The 14261-nt window shown below is 65.0% G+C and overlaps 1 protein-coding gene across 9 annotated transcripts in view; it reads left to right on the top strand.

Annotated features, from left to right (window-relative positions):
- Positions 1–13046, top strand: part of OBSL1 (obscurin like cytoskeletal adaptor 1) — a 54769-nt gene extending 41723 nt beyond the window's left edge. For 8 of the 9 annotated variants that reach the window (XM_065560417.1, XM_065560416.1, XM_065560415.1 and 5 more), the window contains 12 exons: positions 761–1036; positions 1807–2082; positions 2308–2574; positions 3483–3752; positions 4839–5105; positions 5570–5836; positions 6682–6794; positions 7090–7243; positions 7821–7982; positions 11141–11245; positions 11515–11781; positions 12371–13046. In XM_065560417.1, coding sequence (XP_065416489.1) covers positions 761–1036; positions 1807–2082; positions 2308–2574; positions 3483–3752; positions 4839–5105; positions 5570–5836; positions 6682–6794; positions 7090–7243; positions 7821–7982; positions 11141–11245; positions 11515–11781; positions 12371–12378 — 2432 coding nt within the window. In that variant the 3' untranslated portion in view covers positions 12379–13046. Of the gene's footprint in view, positions 1–760; positions 1037–1806; positions 2083–2307; positions 2575–3482; positions 3753–4838; positions 5106–5569; positions 5837–6681; positions 6795–7089; positions 7244–7820; positions 7983–11140; positions 11246–11514; positions 11782–12370 lie in introns of those variants that run through there. The other variant, XM_065560413.1, reaches the window with a different exon arrangement.
- Positions 13047–14261: the final 1215 nt, after the last annotated feature.

Here is a 14261-nt window from a genome sequence, read left to right as displayed (position 1 = left end):
GCCAGTGACCCCTAACCTGCTCCCCACAGCGCCCCCTGCTGGGAGAGGCTGGGCTGGAGTAGCCGGGAACCACCCCCCACAGCCAGTGACCCCCTACCCCGTTCCCCACAGCGCCCCCTGCTGGGAGAGGCTGGGCTGGAGTAACCGGGAACCACCCCCCACAGCCAGTGACCCCTAACCCGCTCCCCACAGCGAGTGGCTCAGGCCAGCCCCACAGGGTGTCCTGTTTTCCCTTCGGGAAATATAGTCACCCTCTGCCAGGCTGCTCCCCACATGTTGCGGAGTGTGGGGAAGTCAGGGCCCTGCACCCCTCTTCCTGAGATTCACTGCGACTCTCAACCAGCCAGTAAAGCAGAAGGTTTATTTAAGGACAGGAACACAGTCTCAAGCAGAGCGTGTAGGTACGACCAGACCCCCTCAATTAGGTCCCTCTGGGAGGTTCAGGGAGCTTAGACCCCAGCTTGGGGTTCCCTGCGTTGCACCACCCAGCCCCAACCGAAAACTAAACTCAAAACTCCTCCCGCTGCTCCTCTCCTTTGTTCAGTCTCCCGGGCAGAAGGTGTTAATTCTCCCCACCCCCGTTCCTGGCTCAGGTTACAGCTCAGGTAGCTTCCTTCAAGGGAAGTCCCCCCTCCTCACTGCAATCCCCCTGCAACATTCCCAGGTCAAATCTGCCCCGCTCCCTGCTCCGTCACACCACAGCGCCCCGGAAAAGCTGTCCCAGGGCTGCCTGGTCATTTCCTTTCCCCTCTGGTTCCAGCCCCCCCAGTTCGCGTTGTGAATAAGGAGGAGGCCAAGATGCCCGTGGAGGTCCTGGAAGGGGAGAGTGTCACGCTGGTTGCCCGGCTCACCCAGGAACAGGCTCCTGTTCAATGGCTGAAGAACAAGCGGGTGCTGCGTTCCGGGGCACGGCTCCTCCTGGGCACCCAGGGGCCCTCGCACAGCCTCACCATCAAGCAGACGGAGCTGGGCGACAGCGGCACCTTCAGCTGTGACACTGGGGACGACGAGGTGCACTTCACCCTGCGAGTGAGAGGTGAGCCAGGCGGTGGGGAATGTCATTGCCTGACCAGCTCCCTGCCCGGCTCCCGCCAGCGCCCGGCTCCCTGCCCAGCTCCCTGCCCGGCTCCCGCCAGCGCCCGGCTCCCTGCCCAGCTCCCTGCCCGGCTCCCGCCAGCGCCCGGCTCCCTGACCAGCTCCCTGCCCGGCTCCCGCCAGCGCCCGGCTCCCTGACCAGCTCCCTGCCCGGCTCCCGCCAGCGCCCGGCTCCCTGACCAGTTCCCTGCCCGGCTCCCTGCCAGCGCCCGGCTCCCTGACCGGTTCCCTGCCCGGCTCCCTGCCAGCGCCCGGCTCCCTGACCGGTTCCCTGCCCGGCTCCCTGCCAGCGCCCGGCTCCCTGACCGGTTCCCTGCCCGGCTCCCTGCCAGCGCCCGGCTCCCTGACCGGTTCCCTGCCCGGCTCCCTGCCAGCGCCCGGCTCCCTGACCGGTTCCCTGCCCGGCTCCCTGCCAGCGCCCGGCTCCCTGACCGGTTCCCTGCCAGCGCCCGGCTCCCTGACCGGTTCCCTGCCCGGCTCCCTGCCAGCGCCCGGCTCCCTGACCGGTTCCCTGCCCGGCTCCCTCCAGCGCCCGGCTCCCTGACCGGTTCCCTGCCCGGCTCCCTGCCAGCGCCCGGCTCCCTGCCCGGTTCTCTGCCCGGCTCCCTGCCAGCGCCCGGCTCCCTGCCCGGTTCCCTGCCCGGCTCCTTGCCTGGCTCCTACCTGACTCCTGTCTGCGCCCAGCTCGCCTGCTCATGGTTCTCTCCCCAGAGGCTCCAGTGCTCTTTGTGAACAAGCAGGAGAAGCCGGAGAAGGTGCTGGTGCTGGAGGGGGGCAGTGCCGTGCTCTCAGCCATCGTCTCCAAGGAGCAGGCCCCAGTGAGCTGGAGGGGGCCCCTGCAGCCCCTGGCAGCAGGGCAGCGCTGCGAGCTACGGCGAGAAGGCCGGGTGCACAGCCTGGTGCTGACCAACGTGGGCAAGGATGACGCTGGCCTCTACACCTGCCTCTCCTGCCATGACCAGATGCAGTTTGAAGTGAGCGTGAAAGGTGAGAGCAGCAGCACCGGGGTGCGGGGGGGAGGGGGGGCGTCGCAGCCGGCAGCCCAGCAGCCCCAGGGCAGAGCAGGGCAGACACTGACTGCAGCAGGGGATCTGGCAGTGGCTGGGGCAGGACAGGGCCGCCCCATGGCCGTGGGGATCCAGTGGTGCTGGAGGCAGGTTGGGTCCCCCATCAGGGGCACAGATACCGACTGGCCTCTGCTCGTGTTCCCAGAGCTGCAGGTGAAATTTGTGCGAGGCTTGTCGGACGTGCAAGCGCACTTGGGCGAGACGGTGCTGCTGTGGTGCGAGCTGTGCAAGGCCAGGGGGCAGGTGGTGTGGCTGAAGGATGGGCAGGAACTGGAGCCCAGCGGCAGGTGGGAGATCAAGGCAGAGGGGCGGGAGCGCTCCCTGGCGCTGAGCAACGTGGGGCCTGAGGACGCCGGCGAGTATTCCTGCGAGTCCAAGGATGACCGGACGCTGGCCACAGTGACTGTGCAGGGTGAGTCACGGGGCCACGGGGCCCTGCTCCAGGGACTTGATCCCCCTGGGGCCCAGCCTCCAGCTCCGGGGCCCTGACCCCCCCAGCCCAACCCTCAGTCCCCGGGGCCCTGACCCCCCCCAGCCCAGCCCTCAGCCCCAGGGCCCTGACCCCCCCAGCCCAGCCCTCAGTCCCCGGGGCCCTGACCCCCCCCAGCCCAGCCCTCAGCCCCAGGACCCTGACCCCCCCCAGCCCAGCCCTCAGCCCCAGGGCCCTGACCCCCCCCAGCCCAACCCTCAGCCCCGGGGCCCTGATCCACGGCCCCTGGGGCCCAACCCTCAGCCCCGGGGCCCTGACCTCCCAGCCCAGCCCAGCCCAGCTCCAGGGACCTGATCCCCTGAGACCCAACCCAGCCCTTAGGGCTCAGCCCAGGCACTGGGGCCCTGATCCCTCTAGACCAGCCCAGCTCCAGGAATCTTCCCACTCCCGCACAGACCCAGCCTCTGTGACCCAACCCCCCTCTCAAGACCTGGCCGAGCCCAGTGGCCTGACCCCCCACAGAGTGCGCTGCAATCCCTGAGCTGACATGACGCAGGCGGGTCCCCATGGGGGGCTCTGCCCCATGGGAGGGGGGGTGCACTGACAGCCCAGTTGCATCAGCCGGGGTAGGGGGGATTTTGTGGCCGTGGCTTTCTGGGTCCAGGGAGGGACGTACCAATCCCAGGTGGATGCCCTGCACCGGGGGAGGGGGGCATGAGCTCCTCCCAGCACCAGCATCTTGCCTGGGGTGCTCTTCACCCAGCTGCTCTGAGCAGGGTGTAGGGGAGGGGGGGCGAGCAGGGTGCGGGGGAGGGGGGCGAGCAGGATGCAGGGGGAGATGGGCGCGGAGGCCCAGTGGGAGCCCCCCCTCTCACCCGCTCTGGCCCCAGTGCCCAGGGTGGTGGAGATCATCTCGGAGCTGCACAACCTGACGGTGCTGGAGGGGGACGACGCCACCTTCAAGTGCCTGGTGTCCCCGGATGACGTGGCCCTGACGTGGCAGCTGAACGGCCAGGCTGTCACCAACTGCGAGCGGCTGGTGGTGACCAGGAACGGGCTGTGCCACGCCCTGACCGTCCAGCAGTGCCAGCTGGGAGACGCAGGCACCGTGACAGCCCGCGCTGAGGGCCTGGTGAGCACAGCCCGGCTGAGCGTGCAAGGTGAGGGGCCTGGGGCGGGACTGGCCTGGCTGAGCGTGCAAGGGAGGAGCCTGGGGTGGGGCCAACTGGCTGAGCGTGCAATGGAGGGGCCTGGGGCAGGGCGGCCTGGCTGAGTGTGCAAGGGAGGAGCTGGGGGCGGGACAGGCCTGGCTGAGCGTGCAATGGAGGGGTCTGGGGCAGGGCAGCCTGGCTGAGTGTGCAAGGGAGGGGCCTGGGGTGGGACTGGCTGAGTGTGCAAGGGAGGAGCCGGGGGCGGGACTGGCCTGGCTGAGCGTGCAAGGGAGGGGCCTGGGGCAAGGCGGCCTGGCTGAGTGTGCAACATTAGGAGCTGGGGGCGGGACCAGCCTGGCTGAGCGTGCAAAGGAGGAGCCTGGAGAAGGGGCCACCTGGCTGAGTGTGCATGTGAAGACCCTGGGGTGGGGCCACCTGGGTGAGTGTGCAAGGGAGGGGCCATGTGGCTGAGCGTCGAGGGGAGGAGCCTGGGGCAGGGCAGCCCATCTGAGTGTGCCGGGGAGGGGCCTGGGGCTGGCCACAGCCCAGCCTAGCTGAGTGTGTCTGTTTTAGGGGGAATCTCGTGGAGGGATGTGCAGGGGTCTCCTCTGGGGGTGTCGGGGGAAGATTTTCTCTCTCGGCTGATTTCTCGGGCCGTGGTTCTCGGGGTCTGTCTCGTTGGGGATGGAGTCTCATGGAGGGTCCCTCCTGTTTGGGGGTCTCTCCCAGAGGGAGGTATTTTGTTGGGAGGGGTCTCTCATGGGAGGAGTCTAGGATGGCTTGGGGTGGGTTCTAAGAGGTCTCCTGGGGGTGGCGGGAATGGCAGGGGGGTAGTTCCTGGGGGATGGCCTGGGCGGTTCTGGGATGGCTGGGGTAGTTTGTGGGAGATCTCTGGGGGGTGTCTCACAGGTTTGGGGTGATGGGGTAGTTCCCCGGGGGGTTCTGGGATGGCAGGAAGTAGTTCCTGGGGGTCTCTCACAGGTTCCGGGGTGAGGGTAGTTTCCCAGGGGGTAGTTCCCCAGAGGGTCTGGGCGCGGGGGCTCCCAGGGCTCCCCGTCGGGCCCAGTGGAAGCCCTGCCCTGCGGTGCCTTGCAGAGGCCCAGGTGCTGTTTGTGCGGAAGCTGCAGGACGTGGTGGCCGAGGAGCTGCAGGACGCGCTGCTGGAGGTGGAGCTGAGCCGCGAGGCCGGCGAGGTGCAGTGGCTGAAGCAGGGGGTGCTCCTCCAGCCGGGCAGCAAGTACCAGTTTCAGGAGGCCGGGCGCAGACGGGGCCTGACCATTCGCAGCCTCAGCCCCTCGGACCGCGGCACCTACCGCTGCGAGAGCCTCCACGACCGGACGCAGGCCAAGCTGAGCGTGGCGCGTAGGTGTCCCTGCCCCGGGCTCTGGGGCAGCTGCGCTCCAGCAGGGCCTGGCCAGGCCATGCCAAGGACGGGAGAGCCTGCAGGGAGGGGGGGGTGGGGGTGCGGAGGGGAGGTAATGGTGTGTGTGGGGTGGCCTGGAGAGGGGAGTGTGGGGGGGAGGCTATGGGGTGGTCTGAGGTGGACAGGGGATTAAAATGGGGGCCAAGCGACTGAGGCTGAATCTCTGGGAAGTTCTCTGGCAGCTGCAGCTGGCTGGGGGTCGTCCCTGGGAGGGGCTGTGGGGTCCCATGGCTGGCCCATCCCCTTGGTGTAGACCATCGCTGCCCCCTGGCGCCGGTCCAGGTACAGACCCATCCCTATCCCCACGGCGCCGGTCCAGGTACAGACCCATCCCTGCCCCTCTAGCGCCGGTCCAGGTACAGACCCATCCCCGCCCCCTGGCACCGCTCTCTCTCCCCTGCAGCCCGAAAGGTGTCTGTGCGGAAGCCACTGTCGGACGTGGAGACCTTTGAGAAGGAGACGGCCACGTTCCAGCTGGAGCTGTCCCATGCTGACGTGCCCGGGGTGTGGACGCGGGACGGCATCCGGGTGAAGCCCAGCCGGACCTGCCGGGTCAGCGCCACGGGCTGCGTGCACAGCCTGACGCTGCTGGGGCTCACGCTGGAGGATTCGGGCACCGTCACCTTCACCTCCGACACCCTGCGTTCCAGCGCCCGCCTGACCATCAGAGGTGGGGGCTTAGCTGTGGGTCGGGCCACGGGTCACACCGTGTGGGGCCTGCCAGGGAACCAGTCTCTGGCGCCACCTGCTCACCCCGTCCTGACGCTCGGAAGAGCCTCAGCCCGACATCGCAGACGCTGCTGCTGCAGCCTGAGCGCCGGGGTCTGCAGCCCCTGCCCCAAGAGCAGCTCACAGGCACGGGCCAGCGCTTGCAGCGAAGCAGGGCCCAGCCGTGATCTCCCCGCTGTGAGCTTCTCCACAGCAGTGCCCAGCCGTGACCTCCCCGCTGTGAGCTTCTCCACAGCAGTGCCCAGCCGTGACCTCCCCGCTGTGAGCTTCTCCACAGCAGTGCCCAGCCGTGACCTCCCCGCTGTGAGCTTCTCCACAGCAGTGCCCAGCCGTGATCTCCCCGCTGTGAGCTTCTCCACAGCAGTGCCCAGCCGTGACCTCCCCGCTGTGAGCTTCTTCACAGCAGTGCCCAGCCATGACCTCCCCGCTGTGAGCTTCTTCACAGCAGTGCCCCACTGGGGAAGCCAGCGCTGTGAGCTTCTCCACAGCAGTGCCCAGCCGTGACCTCCCCGCTGTGAGCTTCTCCACAGCAGTGCCCAGCCGTGACCTCCCCGCTGTGAGCTTCTCCACAGCAGTGCCCAGCCGTGACCTCCCCGCTGTGAGCTTCTCCACAGCAGTGCCCAGCCGTGACCTCCCTGCTGTGAGCTTCTTCACAGCATTGTCCCACTGGGGAAGCCAGCCCTGTGAGCTTCTCCACAGCAGTGTTGTGTGCCCCTCTGGTCCCACTCCTGAGTGGAGCTCCTTGCGTCTGGTTAACTCTCGGGCCTGTGTCTCCTCTCCTCTCAGAACCGCCAGTTGCCATGGTGAAGGCCCCCCGGGATGTGGGTGTCCCTGAGACTGGGGCTGCCAGCTTCGAGTGCGAGCTGTCCCGCCCCATTGCGGAGGTGAAGTGGTACAAGGTAAGGGCGGCTGTATGAAACCATCTGGGCCCCGGGGCCTGGCCTCTCCCGGCCCGGGGCCCCTCTGGGCTGCAGGCAGGTGTTCTGCCTTGGGCCAGGACCAGCTTCAAGCTCAGAGGGAGGGTGACCCATGGGGGGGATGAGCTGCAGGGGGGTGCCCCAGCCATGGGCTCCCCACCTGGCACGCGGTGTCAGCCCCGAGCCCCTCGTCCTGCCCCGTCCCTCCCAGGCTGCCTGCCGGGTGCCTCAGCCCGCGGGCAGCCCAGGGACGGCGTTCCTCTCCGTTCCCTGGCAGGACGGGACGGCGCTCCAAGCGGGGCCCAAGTGCCGCATCTACTCAGTGGGCCGGCGGCGCCTGCTGCAGCTCAACCACTGCAACCTGGACGACGCAGGGGAGTACACGTGCGACGCAGGGGACTGCCGGGCCTCCGCCATGCTGCGGGTCTACGGTACGACAGGCCGGCCGAGGGGCTCCGGGGGTTGGGGGGGGGGAGGCTGAGAGCTGGGGGTTCTCCCAGGGGTTGGGGGGGCTGAGAGCTGGGGGTTATAGTGGGGCGGCTGAGATCTGGGGGTTCTCCCAGGGGTTGGGGGGGCTGCGAGCTGGGGGTTAGAGTGGGGAGGGGCTGAGATCTGGGAGCGGAGGGGCTGAGAGCTGGGGGGTCTCCCAGGAGTGAGAGCTGGGGGTTAGAGTGGGGGGGCTGAGAGCTGGGGGTTCTCCCAGGGGTTGAGGGGGGCTGAGAGCTGGGGGTTAGAGCGGGGTGGGCTGAGAGCTGGGGGTTAGAGTGGGGGTTATAGCGGGGGGGGCTGAAAGCTGGGGGGTCTCCCAGGGGTGAGAGCTGGGGAGGGAGGCTGAGAGCTGGGGGGTCTCCCAGGGTGAGAGCTGTGGATGGCTCCTGGGCTCTGAGCTGGGGGATGGGGCTTCCCTTAGTCACACCACAGCCCCTGCAGAGCTCTGTGGGGTTGGAGACCTCAGGGGTTTGTTCCTGTCCCGCTGGGGCCCACGCTCTGGCCCTGTCCCCCTTGCAGAGCGCCAGGTGCAGATTGTGCAGGAGCTGGCGGACGTGCGTGTGCGTGAGAACGAGAACGCCGTCTTCACCTGCCAGGTCTCGCACGAGGACGTAAAAGGCGAGTGGTTCAGGGGTGGCGAGAAAATCAAAGTCACCAGCACTGTGAAAATTCGGCAAGAGGGTGAGTGCCCCCCCTCCCCCCAGCCAGGCTGCTCCCAGGGGCCCTGGTGTCCCTGCTGCTCACTGTCCCGCTTTGCCTGCCTAACCCTAACCCTAAACCTACCCTAACCCTAACCCTAACTCACACCGACACTCACCGCAGGGAGGCTACTGGAGCAGCGAGCTCAGAGCCCCATGGACACTAGAGGATTGCACAGCTTGGGCAGGCCAAACTCACAGCACAACCTGGGGGGAGGGATAGCTCAGTGGTTTGAGCATTGGCCTGCTAAACCCAGGGTTGTGAGTTCAATCCTTGAGGGGGCCACTTAGGGATCTGGGGCAAAAATCAATACTTGGTCCTGCTAGTGAAGGCAGGGGGCTAGACTCAATTCAATGACCTGAATACAATTTAGATGGGGCTACCTATAAGGTGGGTTCATAACTGGATAACCATACTCAGAGGGTTGTTATTAATGGTTCCCAATCCTGCTGGAAAGGCATAACGAGTGGGGTTCCGCAGGGGTCTGTTTTGGGACCAGCTCTGTTCAATATCTTCATCAACGACTTAGATATTGGCATAGAAAGTACGCTTATTAAGTTTGTGGATGATACCAAACTGGGAGGGATTGCAACTGCTTTGAAGGACAAGGTCATAATTCAAAATGATCTGGACAAATTGGAGAAATGGTCTGAGGTAAACAGGATGAAGTTTAACAAAGACAAATGCAAAGTGCTCCACTTAGGAAGGAACAATCAGTTTTACACATACAGAATGGGAAGAGACTGTCTAGGAAAGAGTACGGCAGAAAGGGATCTAGGGGTTATAGTGGACCACAAGCTAAATATGAGTCAACAGTGTGATGCTGTTGCAAAAAAAGCAAACATGATTCTGGGATGTATTAACAGGTGTGTTGTGAGCAAGACACGAGAAGTCATTCTTCCGCTCTACTCTGCTCTGGTTAGGCCTCAGCTGGAGTATTGTGTCCAGTTCTGGGCACCGCATTTCAAGAAAGATGTGGAGAAATTGGAGAGGGTCCAGAGAAGAGCAACAAGAATGATTAAAGGTCTTGAGAACATGACCTATGAAGGAAGGCTGAAAGAATTGGGTTTGTTTAGTTTGGAAAAGAGAAGACTGAGAGGGGACATGACAGCAGTTTTCAGGTATTTAAAAGGGTGTCATAAGGAGGAGGGAGAAAACTTGTTCACCTTAGCCTCTAAGGATAGAACAAGAAGCAATGGGCTTAAAACTGCAGCAAGGGAGGTCTAGGTTGGACATTAGGAAAAAGTTCCTAACTGTCAGGGTGGTTAAACACTGGAATAAATTGCCTAGGGAGGTTGTGGAATCTCCGTCTCTGGAGATATTTAAGAGTAGGTTAGATAAATGTCTATCAGGGATGGTCTGACAGTATTTGGTCCTGCCATGCGGGCAGGGGACTGGACTCGATGACCTCTTGAGGTCCCTTCCAGTCCTAGAATCTATGAATCTATGAATCTATGACCTTTCAAGGTCCCTTCCAGTTCTAGGAGATAGGATATCTCCATTAATTAATTTTTTTATTTATTCCTCCAACCCCCTCCCCAACTCCCTGTGCTCCATCCCATCCCACAACCTCAGTGACTCCTGCAACACAGCCTAGCCCCTCCCTCCTTCTGGGGCTCTGTGTGTCCCCGTTCCCCTCCTCCCCATGGCAGGTCCCCCTTCTCTCCTAAGGGGGTTCCCCTATGCCCTCCCATCCCAGGGTCTTCCATTCTCTCCTCCTGCCAAGGGTTCTGTGTGTGTCCCCCATTTCTCCCCCCGTTAGGGGCTCTGCGTGACCCCCCCAGTTCTCCCCCACCAGGGGTCTGTATGCATGGCTGTTCCCCCTTCTTTATTTCTTCCCTGTCTGCCGGGGTAAGTCTAACTGGAAGAGACGGTGGGATTATAGCAGGGTAGGTGTGCCTGTGCCGGCTTTCATCTCGCTGGCCTGGGTACCAGCAGCAGTGCAGATGTGGTGGCATGGGCTAGCCACTCGAGTATGTACACTGGGTCCCCGGGGGGCTTGTGCGAGGGTTGCTAGCCCGTGCCACCATGTCTACACTATTGCTGGTACCCGTGCTAGCCAGACTAACGCTGGCAGGGCTCTGCCATCCCATGCCACACTGGCACCTCCCTGGCGGTGTAGACGGACCATATGAGCTGTCACTCTGGGTGGCAAGGGTTTAAACTCCAGGGGAAAGGGGGCAGAGCCGAGCTGGGGGCGTGCTGTGCTGGAAGATGTCAGCGGCTGCCCCCAGCCGGTTCGTGGGTCTATACACAGTTACAGACGTGGCTGAAGCTGTGACCCCGCTCGCCAGGTGCCAGGCGCTCTGTGTGTCCATTTCCCGGGGGTGTTTGTCACCCAGCTCAGGGGGTTCTGCCTATCCATGCCCAGACCACGCCCCGGCAGGCTGGAATTGGGCTGGTGGCACTCAGCCGTTAGGCAGTGGGTCCTTACAGCAAAAGGCCATGTCTACATGGGAACCAGCCCAGGACAGCTCTGGCATACCAGCTTTCCATGTGGACGCTCCGGCTCTGCACGCAGGGTGCCACGCCGGATTAAGCCAACCCACACCCAGGCTGCGCGTGTCCACGCGTTAGGGAGCTCGGGCGCTTTAGTGTCACCCCCGCTCGTGTTGCAGGAACGGCGGCCTGGAGACAAGCCTAAGACCTCGCTTTGCTCAGCCCACCAGACACTCTGGGGGCGCTCACCAGGCTGGGTGAACAGGCAGCGCCCCGGCTGACTGGTGCACACACTGGCTCTCTCGCACGTACATGAATGCACACGCTGGTGCCTAGTTCACGCACACACCCACATTGGTGACTGTGATGTGCACACTCACACACTGGTTCACTGTGACACACACGCACACACACACACACACACACACACACACCCCTGCCTCTCCCACTGCCTGCTGCCCCAGGCATCTCTCAGCGTGGGGGGCTGCTCTGCTCCGTGTGTCACTCACACCAGCCAGGCTTGGGCTCTTCCTTGGCCCTGTATTAGCCTCAGACGTTTTGGCCCCAGCCCCAAGGAGATCTCCCTGCTGACCCCTCCCCAGTCTGCCCGTCCCAGCCCAGGGCAGGGGGCTGCTCACCCGTAGTCCCCTGCAATGGCTGAGCCACGGTGCAGGGCGTCACACCAGCGCCTTCCTCCACAGGCCCCAGGCACTTCCTGCTCATCTGCAATGTGCGCCCGGAGGACGCGGGATGCATCCGGTTCGTCGCCAAGGCAGCTGCCTCCGAAGCCAGCCTGCAGGTGGAGGGTAATGTGTCCCCGTGAAGCCCTGGGGGGGGGGGGGGTGACTAGGTGGGCAGCAGAGGGGGCTGGCTTGGCAGGTGTGTGAGGAAGGGGCCGGGGGCAAGTGGATGGCAGGTGCCAGCGGAGGGCCGGGCGAGCGCTGAGTTTGGGTTTGCTGTGGGCTGGGAGGTCTAGCACTGGGTTTCGGGGGAGGGAGGTGGGAGTGACCCCCCAGGCCCCAGCCCCTCGCTTCTCCTCCCCACCCTGCGGCCTCACAGGCGCTCCCCTCGGCAGCACTCCCGATCCGGATCATAAAGCCGCTGCGGGACAAGACGGCGCTGGCGCGGCACAAGGCCACGCTGGAGTGCACCGTGTCGCAGGCGCGCGGCCGCGTGCGCTGGTTCCGCGGAGACACCGAGATCTTCGCCAGCGACAAGTATGAGATCTGCAACCTCGACTGCTATCGCACCCTCATCATCCACGGGGTGGGGCCGGAGGACGAGGCCTCCTACACCTGCGACGCCTTTGACGACCGCTCCACCGCCCGCCTGCTGGTGGAGGGTGAGGCGGAGGGCGTGCTGGGAACTGGCCCTGGTGGGGGGGGTGGCACCGTTCATGGGGCTGGTACCACTGGACGTTGCATGGGCCAGGCTGGGCACGGGCTCCAGGTGCTGCGGGGGCTGCAGAACGTGGTGGTGGTGGCCCCGCTGAGGCCCGGCTTGAGTGCGAGGTGTCTGCCCCCCTGAACGGGTGGTGCTGGGGGCTGGCACACGTGTGGGTGGAGAGCGTGGGCCAGGTGCACAGGCTGGCGCTGTGCCGGACCTCACCCAGCACGAGTGGGGTGCTGCAGGTCTCCGTCGGCAGTGCCTGCGCCAAGGCCCAGCTCCCCGGGCGAGATACGTGTGTCCCGCCTGGGGTCCGTCGCTGCCGTGGGGCCCCTCCATGCCTCGCCCGGGGTCCATCACTGCCACGGGGCCCCCTTGCCCCCGCCCAGGATCCGTCTCTGCCATGGGGCCCCTCCCCACCCAGCGGGGGTCCGTGGCCCCGCCAGGTCATGGTTGGAGGGGGGGCTCTGGATGGGGGTTGGGCTGGGAACCTGCCCCTCTGGGGGGGTGTCAAGTGCTCCCTGATCTCTCCTTCTCCCCCGCAGGGCATTAGGTGCTGGCATCGGACAAGCCCGACCAGATGGGTCCTGGCTGGCCACAGCGGGGGCTGCCCATTAACCGCTCCAGTGCCCCACCTTGCTGGGTGACGTCCTGCGCCCCGCCCCCCGAGCGGGGCGGTGCCCTGGGCAAGCAGGGCTGCCCAGCCCTGGGCAGGGGGTGCTCTGGGGTGACCCCCACTCCCAATGCGGCTGAATCGACCTCGCAGTGGGACTCTACACTTCCCTGTTCCTCAGCAACACAAGGGCAGGCCTCCATTTCCACCCCCACCCCCGCACCTTGCGACAGAGGGGCTGGGGGGGGAGCAGATGACGGGGTCTGGCAGTGAGTCACCAGCCTGGGGACCAGGGAAAGGCCCCACTTCTCCCCCCCAAGCCCCCAAGGAACTGGGCTGGCAAGTCTCCCAGGGGTGGGGGTGCTGCGCCCCAACAGGACCCGCTGGGCTCTTCCAGCAGCTTCCACGCACTTGGGTGGGGCAGTGCTGGGGGTGGGGTTGGGGGGGCTGGGTCTTAACAGAGAGGAACTGTAGCCAGATGGTGCCTTTGTGTGTGTCCCCTGCCCACAGCACCCACAGACCCTCCCTCCATCCTGTCCTGTACAAATCACCTGGCAGTGCGCCAGCCCCTGTGACAAATTAGGAAAGTGCTTCATGTTTTCAGTGAATATTGTGTGTGCCTCAGTTTCCCCTATGTGTCACTCGAGTATCTAGGTCAGGGGTGGGCAAACCTTTTGGCCCAAGGGCCACATCTGGGTATGGAAATTGTAGGGCGGGCCATGAACGCTCACAAAATTGGGGGTTGGGATGTGTGTGGGGTGAGGCTGGAAATGAGTTCAGGGTGTGGGACGGGGCTCCAGGCTGGGGCAGGAGGTTGGGGGTGCAGGTGTGGGTGCAAGCTCTGGCTGGGGGTGCAGGCTCCGGGATGGGGCTGAGGGGTTGAGGGTGCTCCAGGTTGGGACCAAGGGGTTTGGAGGGCAGGAGGGGGAGCAGGGCTGGGGCAGAGGGTTGGAGGCGTGGGAGGGGGTCAGAGGTGCAGGCTCTGGGCAGCGTTTACCTCAAGAGACACCCGGAAGCAGCGGCATGTCCCTTCTCCAGCTCCTACGCAGAAGCGTGGCCAGGAGGCTCTGCGTGCTGCCCTGTCCGCAGGCGCTGCTCCTGCAGCTCCCATTGGCCAGAGTTCCCGGCCAATGGGAACTGCGGGGCTGCGCTTATGGTGGGGGCAGCGTGCGGAGCCTCCTGGCTGCCCCTACACGTAGGAGCCGGAGGAGAGATTGGCCACTGCTTCCGGGAGCCATGTGGAGCCATGGCACACGTGGAGGGGGCAAGCCCCCGGCCCTGCTCCCTGGCGGGAGCCCGAGGGCCAGAATAAAATGTCTGAAGGGCCAGGTGCGGCCCCCGGGCCGTAGTTTGCCCACCCCGATCTAGGTGGTGGGATAAGGGGTGTGTTTGTTGCAGAGACCCCCTGGGGCAGGTGTGACACCGACTGGCTGCCTGGGCACAGACAATGGCCGACACCCTGTATCCCGGCCACTGACGGCCGGGCCCCTCCCCTGCCAGAGCCCCCGGAGGGGCTGGAGACCAGAGCCCAGGGGCCCTGTTTGCCGGGGAAGGAGACAAAGGCCGCAGGGGGGCAGCCGGGGGTGACTGAGGCTGGAAGCTGCTGTCTCCTGGTTTGGGACTCAGGCGGGGACGACACGCTGGGCCCTGGATCCCCCCAAGCTGGACTTTGCTGCCGGTCCCTGATTTCTGTGCTCACAAGCTCTGTCCTACGCTGGGCTCCCGACTAAGAACCCGTCTGTGTCCCACGCTGGCTGGGAGTCACGGCTGGCTGCGGAGTGGGGGGCAGGGCCTTGTGGGGGGGTGGGAGGCTCCCCAGGGGT

The sequence above is a fragment of the Chrysemys picta genome, chromosome 11 (genome assembly GCF_011386835.1).
Source record: "Chrysemys picta bellii isolate R12L10 chromosome 11, ASM1138683v2, whole genome shotgun sequence".
NCBI lineage: Eukaryota > Metazoa > Chordata > Testudines > Emydidae > Chrysemys > Chrysemys picta.
The sequence above is the reverse complement of the archived record's forward strand: the minus strand, read 5'-3'. Positions and strand labels throughout refer to the sequence as shown.